Genomic DNA, 26,758 nt, shown 5'->3' on the forward strand with positions numbered 1-26,758 from the left:
ATCATGCTAAAAAAGTAGTGGTGTTAACATAACTCTTTAGTTCTCTATAATTTTAAATATTATATAAACCGCTAAAATTTTAATATTAATAAGCAGAAAAATACTAATATACTCGCTTAATTTATGCCTTTATTGTGCCGATATAATTAAATGATTTACTAATATAATTTCAGTAAAAATACTGATAAATAAATCTTTAAGATTGGAATTTTTTTCTGTTTTCTAGTAAATTAAAGATATATCATTTCCCACTCTTTTTTGCTAAAATGTATTTCCCCAAATTTTATGTTTGATTCATTAGTGTAAAGGAGCTTTACAAAATGTATGAAAATTACTTTTTAGAAACTATGACATCAATCTCTTAGAGCTAAAAATGTGTTAGTGTAACCCACACTTAAAAAACATTGCAAATGATCTCGTCTTTAGTGTACCACTGTTGCGACCGTCACCTTTCGGCGACGTAATCTACAAAAAAAGGAAAAAGCGACAGGTGAGCACAGGAACCAGTGAATGTGCTTATTCGTGCGTAGTACACCTTTAAAGCCAGCTAGAGGCCAACGTTCAAGGGTTGTTGGTCAAGCGAAGAGTATTTGAATATGGGGCCGAATGCGGGTCAAGCTCTGCAATGGGTCCGATTAAGTACTCGGTCACCTCTTGAGTGCGATCTTCTCTGGAGTACACGATGAAAGGAAATTCCTAATAGGAAATGGATTGTAGGATACTGATCTACAATCATGGCGTAGAATATGGCACTTAAGAGGTAAGAAATTTATTTTTATTTCCAACTACATTTTATGTATCATATGAAGCCCAGCTGATAAAAAGGTACCAGAATGAATTATTTTGACTCTGGAACAGATGGGAATTAAAATGTTTTATTGTCGCTTGTTATTGGTTTCATTTTGAGGTAAGAATTAAATGCACTTTTTCCGCACTTCTTGAACTCTTTAATCAAATTAGGCGGATAATATTCAAAGTAAACATTCGGAAAGTTTTATTCTGGTATTAGCATTTGGGAAACGAGAAGCATGTCTTTCTTCAAAGGAAATTTTATGTTTCCAATTCTTCTAAAACGTAATTTGGCTTTATCTCGCTAATTTTCTTCTCCAGTTGTTTAATATCTATATATAATTAAATAGCAGAAATTTGTGCGCATCGTTTTCTCATCTAGCGCTTATAAAACTATTGGTCAGGCTCTGGTTTTGAATGGCAGGTATTATTTACTTCTCAGCTGCGTTCCAATTTCTCATACAAGTATGTAAAAAACGCAAATAACAATAAAATAGGTTTCTAAACTTAAGATTGGTATGCTCGTTAAAAATATCACATCAGATATCATTTGGTTTTCTTTACATTATGTAATACATGATTGGTAGTAATTTGGTATTAGTTCGACCAATTTTCAGATTTTTCAGATTCTTAAACGCCTATTGCTATTCTTGTAGCGCAGCAATTATCGAACTACGCAAGTTCAATATATTACCTCAATAGTGATGTATTGAATTGGGTAATATTAAATTCTGCTTTAATACATAAGAATGTACAACAGACATATTTTCTAATAAATAATTCAGTGCTACTTAAAAATTTAGTTTCTATTTATTTATATGCATCAACATTTCCATAAAATACCGTTTCTTCAGGATAAATTGAATACTCGTTAATATTACAATGATTTTTATCGATAAAACCTGTAATGCCAAGTGGTTTTATTCCCCTCAAAAAAAAAAAAAGGTCAATACTCAAATATTTTTAGCCAATTATAAAACTTGCGAAATAATTGTTGCTTAAATAATTACATATTTGGTATTCATTGTTTTCTTCTAAATACGTGCGTAAGATTAAATCTGCATATTAATTTATGCCTTATAGAAAGATTTAAAAATATTAGGTAAAATAATGTAGGTTTGAGCTGATAATAGTTATTTCAATAATGCGCATGCACTGAAGAACTATAATTAAAACAAACAGGTAAGTACTTAGCTCTGCAAAGCTAACGAGGTTGTATGCCTTGAAAGAACTGCTATCGTGGAGAAAATTCAAAAGCGGATAGTTAGCTTCTTATAGAGGAAATTCCGAGAAGTTCTATTTCTTGATTCACTTTCGCACAGAATTATCACCTTTCAATTAGTGTTCAATTATTGCTGTGCTCGGACAGAGGCAACAGGGGACAAGAATATGTATATGTTTTTATACCACCTATTTAATTAAAAGCAAGAAACTTGTGAGACATAAAGATTTTGCTTTCTTCACTAAAACTTCAAATATTGACTTAAAAAAGAGTTATTAGAAATAATTTAAACATAGCTGATGAGTACATTTTATTGTTGTAGATTAGATATGAGTTTGATTTTGTATACATAAATAACTGATTGTGAAACACATAATCCATATTACTTTGTAATGTAGCGCGCTTCCAACCTGCACACAACAATAGTGGTGACTGCTAATTACTGGAAAGTACACAAAGTCTTGAGAAGGGTTTAAATCCCTTTTTATTCAACTTTAGAAATTACAGATGCGTGCTCTTGACGCTCACAAACTACGCCGACCCGGCGGTAAAATAAAAATAAGAAACTAAAAATGAATAATAACAAGTGACTACCTACGAGGCTCTCTAAACGTAACTAACCTAACCGCGTTCTAAGATACCGCTGATAATTCAGCAAACTTCTGAATATTACGTTGAAAGATTTAACTATCTACCGAGGCAAGCACACAGGAAGAAACGCGTGGTTCTTCAATTTCTACCAAGCCACCTCCACGCTCGTGAAGCAAGAAAGCACACTTTCGAACTCGTTTCCCTTCTATTAAACTCAGATTACTTCCGCTGACAATTTTTGAATACTTTGCGCGTTCTACTAAAATTTACATACTCTGGCATTGGCAATTCCAGGGGAAAGTAAGGCTTGACAGGAAAGATAGTTTAAACTTAAAATAAATGTTAGTTAAAATAAATATAAACCCTACAACTTATTATTTAAAATTTTAAACTTCAAATGCTGGGGAATGACTAATAATATATTTTGTTGGATGAGTTGGAAATATGTCTGATATTTTTGAAGGAGTTGGAAACATTTTGAAAATTTTGAAGATTTCTCATTTAGAAGTGAAAGAGATACACTATTACATTCTCATCATTTCTTTTTAAGCTAAATTTAAGAATAAAGCTAAAATTTTCTATCATGTCCTTTTATTTTAAACCTGATTTTTTAAAATCAAATATTAAGTATGATAATATTTACATACTGAAATTATAATGCATAGTTTAGAGCTTTTAATAAACACATAAATAATTTTATGTCTATATAAGTAATGTATTAAAATTTATTTCTAACATTTTTATATAAAAATTAATTTTCGAACACTTTTAACTTTTAATCAACTATTCTAAAAGTTGCTTTTCAGCAGATTTGTCTGTACAGTGAGAATAAATATGCTTCTTTTTGCAAATGTGTGGACGGAATGGATCCTTGCAAATACACTTCGTGCTTCTGCAAATAAATCAATTCTTACTTATACACAGTACAATAGTCGAGAAAGTTAACCCAGGAAGACCACAAAATATTTTGTTGAAAAATGACAGGGTTTTTATACTAAGCTGTCGTGTTTCGTAAGTGAGACAGATGAGTAAAAAATTTCCTACTTTAAAAAAGCTCTGCATCAATGAGAAAATATTTTACCAGTACTTTATGGATTAATAAAATAGCTTGCAAAGATATTGATAAAAAGTAGCAATTACTTTAAACGCGTTATCTTTAGAACCAAAGTAAAGGAAACAATTTTCGTTGAACTAGAATTTGAAAGCTAGACAGACTCTGAGCTTGCAGTGCACGGATTGTCGTATTAAATGATATGAATAAATTTTGAGGTAATAACTCCTGTCCTCACTGGGTGATCCTGTTTCAAGATATGCTGGCAAAAATTCAAAACTTTGGATTTTCAGGGAGTAAACGTTTTCATCTTCATACCCATATATATTTCTTCTAGTAAAATGTTAGTTCTGTGATCTGGGAATAATAAATGTACTTCCATCACTATATTAAAAAAGGTACATAAATGATAGTTCAACAATAAAATAGTAATAGAATACAGCAAAATGTTGCACTGAGAAAATACCAAGCAAGAAGTGGCAAACATCGCTCTAACTCGTGACAGTTTACAAAAGAAAAAAGTAGAGCAAGGGTTTTGAACAAAAATGTTGTAGTAAAGAGAACATTAAAGTCTTTTGTAAACAGATAAAGTATTTTATTCTTATTTTTTAGTAAAGAGAATTTTAAAGTCTTTTGTAAGCACATAAAGTATTTTATTCTTATGTTTTAATAAAGAGAACTTTAAAGTCTTTTGTAAGCACATAAAGTATTTTATTCTTAGACATTTTCTATTGAAATTATTTTACTAATTGTTCTTTCATAAATCAGTTCAATAGGGTATAATAGGTTACACAGTTCGATAGGGTCTACAGCACTCCATAAAAGGAGTAACAAATTGCAATAAAACCACGTAGGATGAATGAAAATTAAAGCTATATCTAGGTTCAACATTCTAAAACATTTACATTAAGAATTAAAACATTCTTACTGAAATTTGGTAAGACTAAGTTATTGGATAATTGTGCATTCTAATGTTTTTGATTAATTAATGTGCAACAGAAATAGTGCACTGAGCATGGAAATCATGCATGCTATGCATAAAAACTCATTCTTGTTATAATTTTCTCGTGTTGTTTTGAAATACTTTTTATAAAAATGTTAACAGGCCTAAAACTTTAAAAACGTTATTAACAATATGAGAAGTATTCATTGGCAGATTTTAAAGGAGATATTGAATGTAACATAGCCATTGCATTATTTTTCAACAACTATTTTAACGGTTTCACACAAAAATATCTGTAATTACTATCTTTATTAATTCATGTTTAGATATTCAGTTGGTATGCATGTGTTCTAGAAAACACTAACTCTGACGGAAACTGAGACTTACAAATTCGTTCTAAAACACGTAGAAAAATGTGCAGTCCAAAGTTACAAAACAGTTAAATCACCACCATAACCCTCGGAAGGAAACAAAAAGTAAACTGAAAGTAATGTAGTGATTGAATTTGAAAGTAACATGTAATATGCCTCTTGCCCATCCATAATTTTTCTATTTCTATTTCCTTTTGATATTATCCTATAAAACACCTCAAAGAAAACTTTTTTAGAGAGTTTATTGTTTTCAGTTCGAGGATTTCCTGTCCTGGTAAAATGGAAATTATACTGCTAAAGAACTATTTGTTCCAAGTTCCGTGCTCAGAGAATCGGGTAAAATAAACGCAAAGTTACACCTTTAAAAATTAATTCACATTTTTAGTAAATAATTGTACAGAAGGCCAAATTAATTTACAGTGGCATTAATATAAATATATATCTGTAATATTAATACCATTACAGTTATATAGTCGCAAAACAAATATTTTTCCCGACAATTTGGCTTTGTTACTTTAAAAGCTCATTTTAAGCACGAGATTTTATTTTCTACATCTTTAATTTTAAGGAAATTAATTATTAAACAACTAATCCTATAACTACTCAGCTTGAAACACTTTCAGGAGTTAAACTAAAATCTACACTCTAATATCAGATTGCTATTTGTAATTTTCTAATTTAAAAATTATTTTTAAAACTGTTAATATGATAAATCGTGAACTGTTAATATGATATATTTTAATCTGGTAGTTTCCAAAATGTATTCCGCGACACTTTAGAATACTATAGATATTACGGGTTTAGCCCTGAAATTTCAAAGTTCTTCAAAATGTCATAAATAAATTATATTTTCTTGATTTTAATTAAAAAATAACTCTCTCATTTTGAACTTTGATTCCTTTTCTTCCAATATACATCCAAAATAAAATCAGATACATTAAAAGCTAGCAGAAATTTTCCTGTGTAATGAATATAGAAGGCAACCTTCTATACGGAATTTTCGAGCCGTAACGCTGAGAGAGTTAAGAGTCGCCATGAAATATTCCGGTATTTTCAAAGAATTAATACTTTTGCTTCTGTACACGAAATCCGCACTAATCTGTTTCGCGCTAATTCATTAAGAAAACATTTGGCTGCAGGAAATTAATTTTTAGGTACTATCAAAAGAGCAATAATCTGCATGTGACATTATATTTGTACAAAACTTGATTTTCGACGATCACTGTATTCAACAGGAGGTATCATGAGAAAACTCCCTGTGGAATATGAAATAAGACAGTTATGTCCAGTCTGATTCCAAGATTTCAAAACATTAGAATAAAAAAAGCTTAACTTCCCTTAATTACGATTCATTTTTTCAACGATAGGATTCTTCGAAATATTTACTTATTTAATGCATGTGATATAAATTATTTCTGAATTTGAAACGTATGTTTCATTTATTTTTCAACCAGCCACATTAAAACCGTCGTTTAGTTGCTTATGGGCCTATATTTTAACTCTGAGAGTAGTGGATAAAATTCTCATACTTCAACGGCGCCGCGAACCGAAAATGTTTGTGGACCACTGCTGTAATCTAAAGATTTCAAATTGCTTTTATTTTACTTTTATTTTCCTCTTCCGTAGCGGATGAAAGTGTCGTGAAGAATTTAATATAAGTATTTCAAATAAAACGAATAGATATAAAATATTAATTTCATACTGAAGGAAATATGCGTCCTATATTTCTTTTTTACACTAAACTGTCAAACACATCGATCTTTTCTTAATCGTCGCGTTTAGTATTTTCTGCCTGGTAACGGAAAATTGTACTTTATAAATATTCGCATATCAAAGAAGTTTTGGGGATCAAATTGTTAATTTAAAATTTTTGTGGAGAGCGGTATTACATATAGTGAAGAAATAAAAGAATGGATTTGATAAACACCATCTCATAAATTTTCATTAAAATGTATTTAATAATAGCTCACAAACATAGCTGAGATATCTACTCATGCATGTACACATACGCCTGCTTTCAGTCGAGGTCTGTAATGTTGCCGTTGTGGCTTTTTAAATGAATGAAAGAAATCAAATGAATGAAAGTGAAGTTTTGTAGTGAATGAAATAAAATTCAATATTTAAATGATAAAAAAGAAAATGCAGAAAATGATAAAAATTTTTTCTCGTAAGAAAGATGTGAAATCTTTCCGACTAAGATTCCAGTCGTTAGGTAATTCTGTTACATTCAAACACTCTACCTTTAGGAAGTTGCTTTTGAAGGCTTTTAAAAGGAAACTAGTTATCTCAAGTTGTTTTATTCATGGTTAAAAATCAAACAATCATTAAATCTCTTCGTTCCACGCAGAATTAATTTCCAACGAATCGAACGATCTGCTTTAACCACGCAGCCTCTAATGAGCTCTCGTTGTTAAAAGTATTTCTTACCTAGCAGCTTTATTTCTCAATTTTGCTTTAATTAAAATAAAATTAGAACTACAATTAAAACAAAACTCTTATTCAGTAAATATTAATCAAATAAAGTAAGAAATACATGCAAACTATTAACTGAAATCATACACCCTTGATTGGCAAATCTTTATACTTTTTATTTATTAAAATTATAATTATTAATTAGAGGAATTTATCTATTTCTGTATTCCAAGTGAAAATACACTGTTAAAGCTTACTAAATCAGAAATGAATCTTTGTTTTCTGGAAAATAGTATAAAACTTGTAACAAGGTCACCTTACATAACATCCATTTTTCAGATCATACGACTTGAGGTATTTGGAATAAAATGTTTTTTAAAACAGAATTTACTCAAACTTTGTGCTAGCTCTTCGCATATTAAACAGACTTTGTTACATCACTAAAAATATATTTACGTTATTTACGTTCAAATTTAATGATCATGCATTTTGCAACTTGATGATAAAATGACAAGTTTGTGTTGAAGTTAAATTACTTATGATAAGAATATGTCTTGAATTCTAAGTAAAGTAATAATGCATTGAAGATTGCAAAGATATTTTCATTTGGAGTAATAATGAATTCTATTTTCAGATCTTCAGCGCCTGAGCTGTTACTTTTAGCAGTTGGATGTCTGCTGCTGTTGGATAACTGCGTGTTGTGCCAGAGTCATGGTAACTACAGCTTGGATTATATCCATAAATCGAGCGATACATTTCATAGAGAGAAGAGGAGAACTCAAACTCAAAATGGCTTCTTCTTTCCTATTGCCATGTATACTGTCAGACATCATAGACCAGGTGAGTTACAATTATTATAACTAAAATTCTTATCTGTTGCTTGCAGTAAAATATCTGTGGACTGCGGATGATCCTCTTCCTTTTACCTCTTTGAATGCACAAATTAACCCAGGTATCAAAAGCAGCTAAGCAATAAGTATGAACTGATATTTTTAAATATATAATTCAATGGCATATCAATATGTGTATTGATTTGAGCCTTGAAGAATGGCAGAAAGAATGTAGTAGAGAACTATGATTCTTCATTTGAGTTACGACCTGATCCCTCTGTGCCAAGACATAGATTTAGTCCGACTATTAGAGGTGGTCTTTCCGGCATACTTGGATTTTTTAAGGTAGGTATTTTGTAGTTGGAAATATATGAAGAATGATATTTGTGAAGCAGCTCGTCTTCAGTTGTAGCAAACACCTTTAAGTTAAAACAAGATGCTTATGGGGATTACTTTAATCCGCTCAAATGTTTACCATGGATATGTATGTTTTTATCTATATTTTCTTAATAGCCTGAAGTTTTGCGATTGTTGATACTGATGAAAAGCACATCTGTTCGGAATCACATAACTCGAAGTCTAACTTCATGTTTCTAAACACTTCTAAAGGAAAAAACACTTCTAAAAAGAAAGTTATTTCCAGATTTAATAAGGATATTTGTATTGAACGAATGGTTTATAAAGGATGTCCACAGGGTTCTTGCAGTGCTCCTCTGCTCTAGAATATCGTAATGTATGTATTGTTAAAGAAAGAGTATCCAAATGGTGTAAGAATGTTATCACATGCTGATGGCATTTTATATGTGATTCAAGAAAACTCTTTGGAGAAATTAGAGAAACAATTTTCATTTGCTATAAAAGATTTAAAAATGTGGATTGACGAATAAAGGCTGACACTAAATTTACAAAAAATTAATTTCTTGTTTTACCCAAAGGGTGGAAAAAACTAGACTACCAAAACTAAAATATGAATGTTTTAGAATTAAATGTGTTAAACGCTTTAAGACTTGATGTTTTTTTCAGTTATAAACTGAATTTTGAAGAACATTTTAATAATATTTTTAGAAGAAATACTTCTATTCTGATGTATTATAAAAGAAATTTCTGAGACATTAGCACTAAAAAGTAAAATTATTAGATTAATTTAAAAAACAATTATTACTCCCATTATATTATATTATGTTGGGCTTGGTGTTCTAGGGTCGCAGACCTGGAGTGAATCAGAAATTAATTAGATACAATACAACGACCCTGGCTGCTGCTTCTGACCAGATGCTTTAACAGGTTTCGACGGAAGTCGTTTGCATAGTGAGCGGTATGCCGCCTTTCTAGATATTTTATTCTTTTTATTATGATAAATTCAAATTACATTCACAAAATGTTGATTTTATTACTTACGGAGGTCTTGACGCCAGGCGTCCCCGTCCTCCATCACCTGCATATACAGAAGCTGTTCACACATTTTTAGACGATCTATATTGTATTCACAAAACTAAATTACATAAAATTCTTGTGTTTTAAATGTTATATTTGACATCCCTTATTCTGAACTATCTTTCGACACCGCAATTTCCAGGATAATAATGCCTTTTGAAGTGGCAGAAGAGATATTCTATCCCATTCCTCCCTAACAGCTTTCCAGAGTCCTATTAGGGTTTTGAGACAACGTTTGGATAATGCAGTTTTTAAAAGTCCGAAAGCACAAAAATCCATAGGTGACACATCGGGAGATTTAGTAGGGATATCAGTGAAGAGTATGGCCTTGATACCAGTTTTTTGTTCCATTTCGTTTAGGAAATTTACAGTGGATTTTGATGTGTGACTGCTAGCTTTGTCCTGATGGAGTCTCACAGATTGATGGCACTGTGGGTAAAGCGATGCAATTTCATTCAGAAAAATTGGCGATAAAATATGTTCCTGATAGTATTTGGAGTTAATCTTGACATTTTTTTTGCACTCTCTTTATTTTTAACTTGCCATTATAAGAAAAACCAGCAACAATCATGAATCCCTTAAAAACTTTCTTTCGATTCTTTGAATCATGTACTTAAATTTTTTCTCCCCTTTTATGATAATAAATGGCCCTTTTCTTGTTACAATCATTTAAATACATCCATGCTTCATCTATTGTGACAATTGTTTTCCATTTTTCTTTGGATAAGTGTTTCTCATATAGAATTCTGCAGCGTGTCCTGCGAAATGCTTTGGAAGAAGACGATGTACATTGCGTTTCTTAGCTTTCTTAAGATTTAAATCAACGTTTATCATTTTGTTTACAGTGGACACCGAGCATTTTAATGATTTTTGCAAATGTCCTTTGACTAGGGGGATTTTCTTTTAACATTAAACAACGTACCTTTGCAATAGTCGAAAATGTCCGTTTTTTCCTTGGATACTTGTTTGGAATTTTTGTTCCACTTGAGGCTCCAATTTGACGTTTGTTTCCTTTCTTGTTGATGATATTACCTATCGGCGCTTTAGATATCACAAACCCATGACTCTCACATCGTTTTTGGATAACGGAGTATGCATATTTCTCTTCGGAAAGAACGTAAATGTAGCCTTCGAACCACTGCTTTGTTAAATTCGCCATTTTGAATAAAAACAAAACTTTCAAGCCACAGACAATAATTTTGACTTTTAAAAACATAGTACAATTGCAATTACTTCTTTTGCAACAAACGATTTTTTATTACAGCTTACCAAAATCGTCTAAAAATGTGCGAACAGCCTCTGTAATACAGTAGACTTAAGACACCCCTGCTTGGCCACGTGAATAAACTTATTTTGATATCTCAATAAAATCCCGATGCGGGCCTCTTGCGGCTCCAGGGAGTTGTTGCCTCTAGGTAGGGAAGGGCGTGGGACACATGCCTGTTCACCTCTGTTAAACATCAGGCGTCCCCGTCCACCGTCATCTGTCACCTGCATATAATACATCTGAAACTGGTGAACTCTACTGTATGTATGAACTCTCTGACTCAATCCATGAACTTTTTATGAACTGTCAATGAACTGTGAACCATCTATGAACTGCAACTCCGTACTGACACTGTACACTGAGCAAACCTATCAACTTAAACCCACGACACCCACAATGCAATTCTCAAATATGGTATTACACTGCAAATTACATCACATTAATAGCACAATAAATTAACCAAGATAATAATGTTTAATGTTTTTCCATTAAATTATATTTGCTTATTTGTGTTTATTTGTATAGCTATATTTATATTTATATTTATATTTCACCATCAACTGTAATGTATGGTATTGTACTGTAATGTTATTGCCATCAGCAACTGTATCACCCGGCCATGCTCTGTACCACAAGTTCTGTATGCCGTGATGATAACTTTTTAATTAACACCGATGCGTAAGTGCGGCCTCTGGAGGTGTTCTCAAGACGGTTAGTGTGAAGCAGCTATACCAGTTCTGGGAATGGCGATGTGTTGGTGCTTCCCACACTTAGTCCTGTCCTGCATATAATACATTGAACTGTATTGCAATGATCAATGCAATTCGCAAACTGCAGTGATCAATGCAATGCATATTATAAAATGTATAGTGTAATGAGTATGTGTAGGCGTGTGTTAATATGCTATGCAACCAGGAGAATGTTTAATTCCACATGCAGAAAATTTCTGATACTTTGCCCTTTTATGATCGTGTACTGTCTTGATTTCGGAGTGTAGCTTTAAATAGTTGCGGGATCTGGACAATACCCGAATAATCTATGCAAGCCACCCGGGTGTCCAGACCTGCTTTCACGTGTCACCTGCGCATAATACATGTTTTTCTGTCTTAACAGCATACATTCTGCATTAAGAAAAGCTGTGGAATGCCGGCGACTAGATGTTTGAGTAAGAGAATTTGATGTATTTACTGATGGTTCCGGTTATACAATGGAGAATGGGGATAGCAATTGTGATTTACTTGTTTGGTACAGAAGTAGACTACGGCAAAATTAGACTTGAATCTTACAAATCGGTTTTGGGCTGCTATCGTATTTGCTCTTAAATGGATTGATGAAAATCTGATTGTAAAAACATATATTAATATATATACGGACTCATTACCTAGGCTGGAAGCACTAGCAGATATTGATAACACTAATATTTTGGACTGATATATACAAGATCTCCTTGTAGAAGTTGAAAAATATATGAAGGGATAATGAGCCCAATTGGTGTGATAGTGATAATGTGATACGACATGCTGGTCAATACCGGGGATGCATTCGATATTCAGGCCTCAAAAGGAATTGTTATTCGTAAAATAAAGGATTTCTATTATGACTGCTGGAAAGAGAAATGGAACATTTCGGGAGAAAAGGAAAGATTATTTGTTGAACTTTTAAGTTTCTAAAAATATGAGAATATGTAATTTTGATTACAATCAAATAATTTATGGATACGGGCGTTTCCTGGCGTACCTGAAAACATTTAATTTGAAATATAATAGTCTTTGTAGTTTTATAGTGCTGAAGGTAATGCAAGACATTTCTTCGAAGACTGCTTATTATTGCGACATGATAGGGAAAACATGGTAACATAAAAAAAATTCTACTGCCGCAATAAAGAGTTTAGATTTGCAAAGGATTTGATGAACTTTATAAATGGAAATAGAACAATACTGCGAATTATGGCTTGATAATTTTGAACTGTATTTTTGTTTTAATTTTTTTAATATCTGAACTGTATTTCTGTTTTATTTTTTTTTTAATCTTTGAACTGTATTTTTTATGAGACCGATTACTATCGGCCAGGAAGGTTGCAGCGCATTGGTATATTACATTACATTATGGTGTATTTACTGATGGTGTATTATGTATTATTATGTATTATTTATTTAAAGTTAGTTCTTATATATAGACAGAGTAATGTTTTGCTTATCAACATTTCCTGATTACATAATGTTTTTCTTATCAACATTATCCATTAATTACTGACAGTTTCAAAGCAAAATAATTACGAGCATAAAGTTGCAAAATAAAATAAGAAAAATAAGGAATCGCCTAACTTTGAGTTTGCACACATTGGGGCAACGTAAATTGGGGTGTTAGAGAAGCTCCAAAAATACCTCAAAGACTACGAATAAGTGAACATATGCTTATTGCTGAAGTTGCCAAATATTTTTAAGTAAAGTTAAATCTCACAAAGATGTAGTCGAGGGAAAGGTATGCAAAAGAGATTCGTTTTCCCTTATCACTTTTCCTATTATTTTAAATATGAATTTGTATCCGGTACATTTTGGATCCAGTGGAAATGAAATAAGCTATTTGGGTACCATAACAATACCATATTTTTGGGCACACATTTCTTTCACGCTTTCTGTATTTCTTGTACAAACAGGAATTTTAGCTTTTCCATGTTGATCATTCTCCCTTGATCTCACTTTGTGAGACATTCAAATTTGAGAATCCTCAATTTTCAATCAGGAAGAGCTGAATATCACAGTATTAATTATGAAATTGGTTTGAAAAGAATCTAAAACAATGAATTTTAGAAATGCTTCGATAAAAACTTCTGTTAAGAGCTATCAGCACTTTTTTAACTCTTTGAAAATGTTACATTAGAGTTACAAATTGCATTTGCATCTGGCACTAACTTGTGAATCTTGCCACGAACATTTAACAATTTAAGCTTATGAAGTTACTTTTATAAAGTTCAACAAAAAGTCAAAACTGTGATTATCCTACTTGGCGGGGAGGTAATAATTTCTTTTAATTCCAGCAGCGTATTATTCGATTATTTTTCTCAAGTTCATATCATCTAATTTGTGGCAGAAAAAAAAGAATCCATATTTTGTGCTTGGTCTTCCTCTTCAATAAGTGTGTTAAACTAACCAGTTATTATGATTTTGATCTTTACCTTAATTACTTCTTTCCGTATTCCTCAACAGAATGCAAATTATGCTATAGTGTATTTAAGCTGAGGGTTTTGGATCACGAGAGAGAGTTTCTGATTATCGCGTAACATTCTAGGTAGAATTCTAGGCAAATGTAATTATCTCAGCCTTGCGCTCCCTCGCAACCGATACTTACGCTTCGGTAAATTAATTGAACAGGTTGTAGCCTAGTTATTTAACTGTGGAACCTGCTGATAAACGTTTAAATTTATTTGACTGTTATTATTTTATTTGTATCTCCGAAAATGATGGTAATTTGTAGCACGAGCTGTATCCTGTTTTATTAAAAGTTCAGTTTAATAAAAATCTCCTTAAACCTTTGCAACCTCTGTTATACTATTTTCAGACATATATTTACTTCCTCCCTGTCTAGTAAGGTTGTAGGGTTAATGTTTCACCTTACAGAATACACCTTATAGAATCATTATTTCAAATCAATAAAAAACTACTGTACTTTTGTTAAATAATGTCAATCAACATGACACTGATTATGGTAATGTTGATTATAAATACATTCACAGACTCTTTCTCTTTATAAGGGATGCAACTCTTAATGGGAGTATCTGAAACCTGATTTCTAAGCTGAGTGTTTCTTTATTCGCTATATGTCAGTACTGACTTATTACATTTATTCAGAAAAAAATTATATATTTGTACATTTATATGCTCATCTACAAGATATATACTAATTCATAATATCTTTAAGATATTCTGAATAGCTTATAATAGTAACATGATCATATGTGAAACAAAATTTAGATTTTTCTTTGAATATTGCAAAAACGATTCTATAACTATTGTTTATCCGAAATTTAAAATATATACATAATTCAAAGCATGTCTTAAGAAACAATTCTGAAAATCATAATTGGTATTTGTTTTATAATTAACTAAGAACAATGGATTATAATTTCACAAAATGTTGTTTACAGGCGTATCTGATTATTTTCCATTTCCTTTGACGCTTTGAATCTAACTCAAAGGACTTATTTCGTCTTTATCAATACAGATGCATTTCATATTATTAGATAGTATTTAAATGCATTGTAAAAAAGCAACAAAGCAAAGAAATGAATTTAAGCTTCACGTTACAGCTACTTCAAATGTCAGCAAATTAATTTTAACAATTTCGGCATACAATATTTTCTGTTTAAATTGTTGAGTATTAATAGAACCGTTGTACGGCAGGGAGAGCTATATTTCTCCCCACATGGCTGTTGCATTTTGTAATTCATAATACCGCACAGTGTTACAAAACAAAGTCCTAATTGCAGTATTGAGCGCTTTGGTATATCAGGAATCAGGGTTAAAGTAAAAAAGATCTCCACTGTATAATTCAGTGCCAATTTTATTCTAAAAACTGTTCAGTATCTTTACCTTGTAGAGTCTTTAGACTTTTTGATGCTGGAGATATGAAACATGAGCAGTGCTTTCACCGGGACTCGAACCTTGGTCCTCTCAAATACGCGCTACGATTGCACCATGAAGGCATACTGGAAGGAGGCAGATAATACCTTATAACATATATATTTGCTTCTCTTTGTAAATAAAATATTTGGTATTTGTATTTTCGTATTTTCGTAACCTTTCCATTCACAACATTAGATTTTTTTAAAAAACTTCATTCTGAGAAACAGCGTAATTGAAAGTATATGTGTAAACACAATGAACTTCTTCTATTTTTATATTAATACTTTTGAATCTTGAATAATGATTTAAAGAAACCTTTCTATATTTGAGTTTATCTTTTGTTCTTCTCAAAACTTCTCTTGAAATTAAGAGATGATTGCTGCTAAGATTCACTTAGATTCATTCTTTTGGACTGCTAAATAATTACTTTTATTTAGTTACTGACAGGCAAGTGTTCATAAAAGTGCATAGTTATATTGCTAAACAATATATCTCCAGTGTTACTAGAAAATTCCGAATTTTAAATATCACACTTTTCATGTACAAAAACTTTTACTTTAAAATGACATTATAGGATCTCATAAACCAGATGAGAACTCTGCACATAAACCAGAGGAGAACATGAATCAGATGAGAACATAAACCAGGTGAACGTAAACCAGATGAGAACTTCGAAAAGACGTAAGCGACACTACGTCTTGGAAATTACAATAAGGTGTAAATGATCCTTTTATTTAACTCAGATAAAAGTTAACAGACGGTACTGATCTTGCTTACAGAACCAGCCAGCATTTATGGTGTAAATCAAAACTTAATGAAATAAAGTTTAACTAATGTAATCGTAAACTAGCAGAAAAAGCTACATAGACAAAATACGCGCAAGTTGACTTAAAATCCTAATGTCGGCGTGACAAACTTCATGACGAGAATAATGCTACGCCACAGATAAATTGCTTCTAAGAGAATCAAATAGCAAACGTGTCTTTCGGCAAGTGGAACAAGCTCTAATTATACCATCGATAATATATCGAAAAGAAATAGTATTTAAAGCCTCCTTTTAAATGCTATCTCTTGTCTACCTCATCTAATATGAGTAAACTGGAAATTAACATTCTGCCAGGAAAATGGGAAACCAAAAAATAGAAAAGCTAATTAACATAAAATAAGTCCTTAATAAAAATAAATGAATACTCTATAGCAGGGGTTCTCAATCCGTGGTACGCGTTCTACTGCCGATACGCAAAGAAAAAGTATTTTTCTATTAAATCCAAAAATCTCATGAAGAAAAAGAAAAATTGATAGAAATTTCTTGTGATCGAACTCGAACTGAAGATTTCAAAATTAATACACTTGTTAACTTCTATCTGAATCAAAAAAAAATTTAGGCATTTAGAATAAAGCTATTAAATTTTTATTTCCTTTTTGCACAACCTATTTCTGTAAACAAGGATTTTCTTCCATGTTATATTTAAAAATTAAATGCAGAACAAAATTAAAAGTGGATCCTAATTTCCTGTTAAAACTAACTGAAATAAGACCAGACACAAAGAAATTTGTCTCTCTTAAACAGAGCTAAATTTCACACTCAATTTTAGAATTAAAGTATTATAACTTAAATTTTGATAATAAAAATGGTAACCCATTTTTAATCTAATATATTTTTTACGTATGTTTATTTAATACAAATAGCCAATAGGTTGTGCAAATGGCAAAATATATTTATTTATAATATTTTTATTGAGAAACTGAAAAATAATCATTGCAAAATGTAGCGGTGGTACTTAAGTTTTTCAGATTTTATTTAGATGGTACGCGTTAGTCGAAAGCTTGAGAACCGCTGCTCTACAGTATAAAGAGACGACCGATTGTTAATTTATATTCTACATATTAAAATAACAATGAAAAGGAATCAAAACGCATTTCACATAGATTATTACAAATAATTGTTTAATCATTTAAATGTAAATAACTTTAAACATTTTTTTTGGGGGGGAAAGGCGGGCACATTATTGTGACTTTTTCGACATTGGCCACTCATAAAGCCGAAAGTAGTAGCCATTTTATTGTGGAGGCACCTAACAGGTAGCTACGGTGGCCGCTGTTACCTCTTATGAAGGGACGGAAAGTTACAACCATACTTTCTGCGGGATTCGAACCCGAGGCCTTCGGTATCGCAGTAAATAACTTTAAACTAAAAGCATAACGATTTTTTATGGACTCGTTCTTGGATTCGCTATCAACTACATTGTTAATAAGCGTGATCATAAGCAGATTTGTTATAAGAAAAGTTATAATTTCGCTTGAAATTAAGATTTAGATGTCTGCCATAGAAAAGTTTCTTTGCTTTAATTCCAATTATTATAAATTTCATATCATCTGATAAATCGTCTTTGACTGAAATACATACATCGAATTTTACTCTTTTAAGAAACATTATATCGGAACCTCTGTAAATAGCTTACAAAAGGTTTTAATTGCGAGAAATAAAGATATCTCAGTGTAATTAATTTTAAAATTATTATCAGTTGTTAAATACTTATTAATTGCGGCTTTAGATTTTATACATTAAGCGGAGAACTATCTTTTCTTTTAATAATAATCCTATTTTTTTTTTCAACAATATAAAATTTTTGCCGCAGTGAAATTGTTTATTACATAAATTGGCTGTGAAAGTGCTTTTATGGCAAAGCTATTTATTTATTTTAGATTTTTTATGTTGCTGCTATGCAGAAGTCAAACACTACAATTCATCTTTTTCTGTACCGAAAATTTAAGTATCTTACTGATAAATCACAAGATTTAAAATATTACGGGGCGAAAAAAGAGAGGTTTTTGCCTCGTGAGCAGATGAAAGAAGACAGAGACACAATACCAGGTATCTTAAGGATGTACGAAGATGGAAGAACCAAAATTGCAATGTGAAGTTATCAGGAAATCAGTTGCACAAGATCTAAACTAATAGTTCATATTTAATATTTCATAATGAAAGTTTTCTGAAAAGTGCATTTATCTAAAATCTTTCTTATCATAAAATCATAAATAATAATAAGTAAATAATAAAATAAATCTTTTTATTTCTGATTTATCAAGATACTTTAATAATCCTCCTAAGGGTTTTATTTTGTAGAATCTTTATCAGATTAGGTACACCAGGTAGACGAAGCATAAGTTATGATAAGCCTAAAATCTCTAATACATTTTGTTTTCGGGCCACATTCAAAGATGAATGTCTGCTCAGAAGGAATTTAAGTTTTATGAACATTTACTGTGCCATTTTTTCCCCATACTGTATATGACCATCTGTCATAGTAAACTTCTGAAAAGCAAACAAAATAGACATAACAAATTATTTATTTTCAACAGCTACTGACAGAGGAAGGAACGTACGACCAGAAACCTGGGAATACCGTGGTCAGTATTTCTACGGTTATCGACCGAAACCCAACAGCGGGCGCAGGCAAGCTGCTCGATTACTGGCTGCTGGATTGCCATTACTTCTTGCTCCTCTTCTTAGCATCATCTTCTCGTTTCCGGTGGTTGTACCTGTTGGACAGACAATGACGACGACAATGCTCACTGGATCGCCCCTTTCCAATCCTTTCTTTAACAGACCTAGACCTCCTACATGGGGACGTCGCAGGAAACGCAGAAGGGCAGACGCAGCTGAAGGTCCTCGGCCTGTGCCTCCAGATAAATCAACTAGAATGAAGGAACTGGAAATAGTAGCTAGTTATTTGCATCAGGTAAATATTTTTTTTTTTTTTTTTTTTTAATTCGTGAAGTTTGTTTTAGGAATGAGTTGTTATAAAGTTATCTGTAGACAGTAGAATGCAGAAACCGCAAAATCGAAAAAGTCATAATTCAATTTTAATGGGTTAGCTGAAAACCTGTGTTAATAATCAGCCATAATTAGGCTATTTGTATAAAATGTCTGAAAGCCTCAGGTTAAAGGACTCAAAAGATTCTTTTTTGAATAAAATATGAAATAAAATATTCTGAAGATTATTAACTGGATAACACGATTGATAAGATAAGGTTTTAAAAATATTTATGATAATTCAGTTACAGATTAAGGTAATTTAATATGAATAAAGAAATATTTATCGGCGTTGAGTCAGAAATATGGCTGTATGTTTGATCCCATAATTGAGGAACAATAATCTCAAACTTTCCAGACTTAATTTTATTACCCCAAAGTGCTAGGCCTTTCAAACGTTTCACAACAGTTCTAAGACTTCTTTAAGAAAGTTTTCTTTTTTGAATGTTTCTCATAGTAGGCACGGTAGTACACTTGGCGCGTATTCGAGAGGTCCAGATTTGAGTGATGATTCTTCAGCACCATAATTTGACGATTTTCCCCTTAATCCCCAGTCGCCCTTTAAAGTAGAAGTATATAAGGTATTTTCTCCCTCCTTTCTACATGCTTTTGTAGTGTAACGGTAGCACACTCAGAGTTTATTCGAGAGGTTCAGGTTCGAGTCCCGGCGAAGGCATTGCTCCTTTTTCACATCTTCAGCATCAAACAAACCTAATGATTTTGTAATTTCTCTAAGTTCTTGTACTAGTGTTGAAAGTTAACACTTGTCATCTCTGGCTTGTGTGAAAGGCTTCACATTTGACATAACTACTGAAAATGGCATATTTCTTTCTCAAAGCAGTGTGCCTGTTAGTAAATTAACATCATTTATTTTTTCGTTAAGGCGGGGCACACTAACAACATTGTATTTTTACGTTTCATTTTTAAATATATATACATATAATCCTAAATCCTCTTGAGATTTCTTCCCTTAACTAAAGGCAATAATATTGCAAAAGAATAAGAGAATTTTCTTAAAGGGAATTTTCGCAAAGCGAAAGGTATCTGTATAAGCAATTTCGCAAATTCTATGTTTTGTTAACATATTAATCCTATTTTTATATTTAGCCTAAAAACCCTGCTGCTACATATAGAAGTTCATCATTCCTGTAATATAATTAATTTTTCTCTTTAAAGTTTAGGGTTAAAAGGCTAAAAGATCCTCACTTTGAAAAATGCAGAGATTTTCAACAAACATTCTAATTATTTTGTTACGTAAAGTAATAAAGTAACTGAAATTAATAAAGAATTAACAGTTAATTAGTAACAGTTTTACATTGAAGGATAATTATTATGTGTTGATGTCAAAATTTGTATAAGCTCAAAAAGTCAATGTAATTAAATTTTAGAAAGAAAGCTATGTGTTTGCCCTTTATGTAATTAATTATTAATATTTTTCAGTTGAGAGAAAATAGGTATTTATCTTCAATTAAAAACATAGACGGGTATAATAAATAACATTTATTCTACAGGCTATGAAGATGGACGATCACTGTTTTCAAGAGAATACTTTCAAAAGGGGAACGCCAAATGATTATCCAGTAAAAGTGTTACTTCAAAGACCATTTTAAAAACTAAATCTATGACAACTGATCAACTCAGTGACCTATTTTCAAAATACCTGCTCCACCTGGGAATGAAAATTACATATTTTATGACCATTGATACATAATAACTAATGGTCTTAATAAAAGGCGGCGAATTCACTATCGTAAAAGTATACAGAAAGACTTGATGCGTGGTTTCGAAAGTTTAAACTAAGTTTTAGTAAAGCATTTATGACTGTAGCTCACTTTACTCTCAACGGAAAACTAAAATTAAGGATATTCGAAAGAAATATAAATATTATTTCTATATAGTGTAATGTTTTAGCTGAAATAAAGTCCTTTAACTGTTAGAACCTAGTAGAAAACTCCGAAGAAGGGTTTTAAATATCCTTCTATTTGAACTCAAGATGGTCCCTCTTAGATGTACACGAAGCCAACATTTTTGGCTTGAACTTGATTTTACGATTAACCAAAGAGAAAATGTAAAATTGAACTAAAGCTAAGTAAACTAAACAGCCTAAGCTGCAGAGTTGTTATCGCGTAGTTGGGCTCTCATCTAAAAATCACTGGTGTAGACTAACAAGCACGTAATAAACACGGCCTGCAAACTAGCAAACTTTAACTCGTAGTAACAACGTGGCCGGAGAGCAGAACACGGTCTCTCTGTCTTAAGTACGTCAGACCTCAGCTTAAATAGTATTTTCTCCCCTATATTATATAAAGCGGGAAACTGAAAACTCATTATGGTAGGAAGGCGTAGGTAGGAAAATAAGAAAGTATAGGAAAGGCTGACTCAAGTACTTGTAACTGTTAGCAAAATATGTAAAATATATTACAAAAAAATTATTAAATATTATTAAACCATTATTTTAACCCTCTACAGAAAATCCACTTCTTTATTGACACAACGTAAATAAAATTAACTTCTTCAGGAGAAAGTCACGATTCACACTTCAACATTCGACACAATAAATCAATAAAAATAAAAATAAACTAAGGTAAGAAATTAAACGTGCAAACGTATAATTAAATAAAGAATAATATAAAATCAATCAATAAATAAATATAACAAATAAAAGAAAACAAATAAAAATAAAAAGAAGTATTAGTATAATGTACATAATTTTCAAATATTTCAGGGAAAATTCATGTTGCAGCACTAACGGACTGCTGTACTTTTGATCTCTTAAAAAGAACATTTCTTAGACGTCAACCAAGAACAACTGGCAGGTTAAAGCAACTAAAGACTAGTGGGGTATAATCCACGTGTTAAATTTAAAAACGCCATTTTGTTATGTAAATCAAGATACAGCTCAATAATTAACAGAAATAGATGCACATAAAACTGACTAGTTACAAAAGTAATATTTGTGTTACAATTAATTGTTTTGTTGCATAAGATTACTTCAAAAAGTGTACGAACATTATTTACAAAAATAACTGCCTATAAAATGTTAAAATGTTCCTTCCTGCATAATTTGTTGCTTCGACTCACCTTGGTGGTCTGCAAAACAGTTTGTATTACAGCCTACGAAGGAAAGGTCACGTGTTTTACTTTCTTGCAGGTTGATTATAATGAAAAACAGCAATCCCGTGTGATGGTTAATTACCTACAATGCAATGGGTTGCTGAGTACAGAAGACCACTGCTTGGAAAGGCTGTCGTGTGAATTCGGAGATCCCGCCAACGAAAATGCGCCAGAACTTGAGAGAACTGTAACGTCTATGTAAGCACATTTTGTACTATGTTTTATAAATCATTTATATTTATCAATTTAATTCATAAATTTATTATCCTAACGAATCACATGGTTAGTTAAACTCAGTGGCGTAGTGGAAGGGAATCTGTCGCTGGGTAAAACATCCAGCGGGCGCAAAACTGTCTGTTGTTACGAAATTTTAGAATGAAATGTTTTCCATTCTTAAATGCAATGAAACATAAATGAAAAACATTCTAATATTCAGCCCCTAATCCCATCATCATAAGGAAGGATATCTTTTTCCTCTTTTTTTTTTTTTTTTTTTTTTTTTTTTTTATCATGTGATTAGCAAAAGTGGAAGAGAAAGGCTACGATTTTCCATTTAGAGGTAAGGTGAAGAAAAATCATCCTTCCCCACATAACAAAGAGCCTGGACAGTCCAAACTAATTCTGGCTTAAAGCAAATGAAGTAATGAAAAAAATAGTTAGTAAAAAAAGATTCAGTAAAAAGATTAATCGTTTTACTAATTATTTTTTCATTATTTCCTTTGCTTTAAGCCAGAATTAGTTTAAATTGAAGTCTAGCGTTTAAAGTAAGCGGCCATTTTTTTTTTTTTTTTTTTTTTTTTTTTTTTTTTTCAAAACGAACCCTGCAAGATCTACTAGAAGCTTTCTCCCGCTTATGTTAAACCAGAGATCCCCAACCATTTTACATCTTAGAGCACATTCAAGAATACTGGTAGCGCAACAGGCACATTTATTTTTTCAAGGTAAACTTACAGATTTGCACAGTTAATAAATAATACACATAATATTATGCAAAACATTATTCCAAAAGTGTAATTTTAGAATATAAAAATAAATTATATTCGTATATAAAATAATTGCCAAATAATGCAGATAAAAGTTCACAAATTCTTTTTTTTACAATTCGTTGATATAAAAATTCTTTATAAATTTGCAATTCTTAAAATCAATGTAATTCGGCTTTACATTTCATTGGCCACTTCTTCATAAGTAGGGCGGTTATGATGGTATTCCTGCTCATAAGCAATCATCAAGATACTCTTCGAGAAGTATAAATCTGGACTTTGTGATATTCTTAATTGAAAGCAACATATTTGCGCGATCAAAGATTCGCGCAAATATGTGGAACCAAAAATGATTTTGTCTTGTATGATGCTCTTTTCAAGGATGAAAGCCTTCCTTCCAACTATATTTCAGAAATTTTTATCTGATACTTTGGATTTTAAGACTCCAGTTTCTAACTCCAAATTTTTATATTCTTGCTTGAAAATTTCCTTTTCCAGCAAATAAGAGCGCGAGCGAAATCTTCACTTGCCCCCAGGCACTGAAAAACCTAGCTACGCCTCTGGTTAAAGAACTGGTTAAAGTTACACATTTTATTTAGTCATGAAAAGTTATACTTTTCCTACATTTAAATGTCATTTAATGTATATTTCTGTATAGGAAACTGCTTAAAAACTTATATAAGAAATGCTGATGTTTAGCTTATTATTTCTCTTTTTATTTCAGACTTATTTTATCTACTTTGTTCTAATTAATCTGATTATAAATTCACAAATACGTATAAGAAACTATCAATATAATTAGACAGTTATAATTCTTAGAGAAATTTTCAATATATTTTCTTTGTTTTCCAATATATATTTCAGAACTTTTAAAATTCATGTAAAATTAAAATCTGTTTTTCCCAAAGCCTTTTAGGTCACATGCTGAACAACGAATTTATACCAAAGCCATTCAAGAGACGGCTTAAAGCAGCTGCCATGCACGGAAGAACCAATTCTGGAAAATGCAACGAATACTTCTGCCATTATGTTGACAATAATTGGGATTATACATCAACATACCCTCAACCTGTGACTGTAGCGCCTAATGGTATACCTCAAGCTGGGGTTTCAGGGTCTAATCGTATGCCTGAGTCAGGGGCTCCTAGAACTAATCGTATTCTTCAACCAAAGCCACCAGGATGATACTAATTCGCGTTGCATCGATATTCTAAAACTGGATCTATTTTAATTTAAAATGACTCATTTTAAAAAACAACAGACCTGTGAATATCGTTTGCTCCACTGCAAAGGAACCTGTGGGATGGCCAAAGCTACTAACTCTGCAGTTATGCTATCTTTTGTTTTCTTAATTTATTTTTTACCTGTTGTTTAGATAATATGAATTTTTTAATTTTTTTCCTATTTACATAATCCACATTTTTTCATTGGTTATTTAACAGGAAAGAATGGCAAAACTTTTAAAATAGCAAAGCAATAATAATTAGATATTATCCTTGATTTAAATGATAAGTGAGAAAAATCTGAAATGCAGAAATATTTTTTAAAAATAAAAAATTGTTTTCAATGAATTTTTGATGTGTTTGAAAGGGTAATCATTCTAATCGAAGTAAATTTTTTTAATGCTATTTATTGTCTTCTAATTGAAGTTTTAATAAAATGTTAAATTTTACATTAATCACAAAATAGCATATTCTTCTATAACTATTGGCTAGTGAATTCATTTTAAAGTGAGCATTGCGTTTTTTTCTTTACGTGTTTAATCTGCTCTATTTCTAGTTAATGTGATTTTTATATATAAATATATTTTAATTTTAATAATTGATTAAAATATATGTATGCAGTTTCAAAGAAAAAGGACGTAGTTAAAGAAATTTATTTGCTAGATTGCTTTAAAATTAGTTTAAACCAATTTCAAGTTTTCCTATATATTTTTACAGTTCATTACTTTGTGATAGAAATAAGTAATCTTTCATAATTTTTAATTAATTCGAAAATTGCCATTTATGAGAGATTAAAAATGGGTATTTATATTTTATTTGTCACAGTTTATTTATAGCAAGTTTTGTAGCTAAATATATGTAATAAAATGCGAAAAGAAAATACGTTTCATTAATCCATTTATTTTTCTATTTTCTATGCTATCATTTTTAATCTTCACCATTTTGATAAGGGAATATAATATTGACGATTATTTAGACTGAGAAATTCGACAACAGAAATACTCATAGTCCCACGAAACAGTGTGAAGAACAACATTAAAAAAATTGTTACAGAAATACAAATAACGTTAAAAAGAGGGGGAAAAAATCTGAAAGGTTTCAGAATTTAAATTACGTCCAAAGGGCCATTTTTTTAACATTTTGTGTGTTACCATCATTTATTAAATACGACGTTCTTCGCACTTAAACCATAAAATTAAGTTCAAGAGCAATATCGCACAATAATTTTAAGATGAGCATACCTTTAGAATTTCCGATACACAGTCTCGCGCGCTGGAGATAAAAATGTTTTTTCTATACAACGTTGCCATGACTCGCTTTGAAATCCTTGAGTTTGTTAATCAAAATTCGTTAAAGTTTTACAAAATAGGAAATCGATAATAAAACAATTTCTAAATTCCAAATTAGGCCTACCAGATGCTCACATTCGCAGGAAGATTACGTTATTCAAAATTTGATGGTTCTAGGTACCGTGGTTTTATCACAATGCGAGAAACATACCTACATTTATGCAGTTTCTTCATCATTTAATTTCTTTAAATATAATACAGGGCAATAATATTTGATGGTAACAATTTGAAAAGTGAAACTACGCTTGTATTGAATCGACGCAAAATGCGAAAACGAAATTAATAGTCCCTCTGGGTAAATTACGCCTTTGGACTAATATAGTTCTTTTGCAGATTTTAAGTAACGAAGACGAACGCGTATTTCAACAAAGTGCACAATTTCTTAAAAAATAAGCGACAACTGAAAAAGTATTTGAATGAAATTCGATACCTTAGATTAAAATGTGTGATATTAAACGTAGAGGTGGTTTTCGAAAATAAAAAGAAATTTCTGCCAACAAAACCGCGCTATTAATTCAGATACATTAAATTAAATTCGTGCTTCAAAATCGCGAATTTTCACCGTTCCTATAAACAACGAAAAAATGTATCACATAATTTTATGGGAACAAAAGATTAAATAATTCTCTGTGTCAAATTCATCTATCAATTCACATCATGAGTAATTTGAGCGTTTACTGTTTAGGCACCCAAGCTTTCATTACTAGTGATAAAAAATTATAGATGTATGTTGTAAAGTG

General features: G+C 31.2%; 1 protein-coding gene across 1 annotated transcript; it reads left to right on the plus strand.

Annotated features, from left to right (window-relative positions):
• Positions 1 to 542: 542 nt before the first annotated feature.
• On the plus strand, positions 543 to 25,531 carry LOC118186554 (uncharacterized). Its single transcript, XM_035356661.2, has 5 exons — positions 543 to 760; positions 8,014 to 8,219; positions 18,896 to 19,275; positions 22,501 to 22,661; positions 24,355 to 25,531. The coding sequence occupies exons 1-5, from the start codon at positions 747 to 749 to the stop codon at positions 24,629 to 24,631; spliced, it is 1,038 nt and encodes a 345-aa protein (XP_035212552.2). The 5' UTR covers positions 543 to 746; the 3' UTR covers positions 24,632 to 25,531.
• The last annotated feature ends 1,227 nt before the right edge of the window (positions 25,532 to 26,758 follow it).

Source organism: Stegodyphus dumicola, chromosome 6, assembly GCF_044657685.1.
Source record: "Stegodyphus dumicola isolate Sdum_Otavi_A_Nest chromosome 6, ASM4465768v1".
Lineage (NCBI taxonomy): Eukaryota > Metazoa > Arthropoda > Arachnida > Araneae > Eresidae > Stegodyphus > Stegodyphus dumicola.